Raw genomic sequence first — 407 nt, forward strand, 5'->3', positions numbered from 1 at the left:
TGAGAGGGGACTGAATGGGTGAGTATGCAAGATATAAAAAACAACAACAAAAGAACTGCCACTTGAACCCAAGCCCTTAGCGAGAACAGGCACTCACAGCAGCATCGGCAGGAAGAGCAGGCAGGGCAGGGAGGTCGTGACACTGAGCCAGCGCCAGTCCCGCAGAAGGTAGCCGTAGCCCCCGAGGACGAGGACGGTGAGGGCCCACGGGAGAAAGATGAGGATGCCGACGGCCGCCCTGTACTTTGGTTCGTTCACCTCCATGGCTGCAGCAGAGGTGGGGGTCGTGAGACCGCATCGAGGGACAAGAGAAGGATAATGTGAGTAATAGATAACTGGATAATAGATATAGGGGGAAAGCTGCCAAATGCTTACTTGTGCCGTTGCGAATTCGCGATGGTGGTCAG

The 407-nt window shown here is 55.0% G+C and overlaps 1 protein-coding gene across 1 annotated transcript in view; it reads right to left on the bottom strand.

Moving 5' to 3' along the window:
* Positions 1 to 407, bottom strand: part of LOC119589347 (organic cation transporter protein-like) — a 26,380-nt gene that overhangs the window by 4,472 nt on the left and 21,501 nt on the right. Inside the window, exon 2 of the mRNA XM_037937967.1 lies at positions 98 to 335. Within this exon, the coding sequence (XP_037793895.1) occupies positions 98 to 335 (238 nt within the window). The remainder of the gene's footprint in view (positions 1 to 97; positions 336 to 407) is intronic.

The sequence above is a fragment of the Penaeus monodon genome, chromosome 25, assembly GCF_015228065.2.
Source record: "Penaeus monodon isolate SGIC_2016 chromosome 25, NSTDA_Pmon_1, whole genome shotgun sequence".
Lineage (NCBI taxonomy): Eukaryota > Metazoa > Arthropoda > Malacostraca > Decapoda > Penaeidae > Penaeus > Penaeus monodon.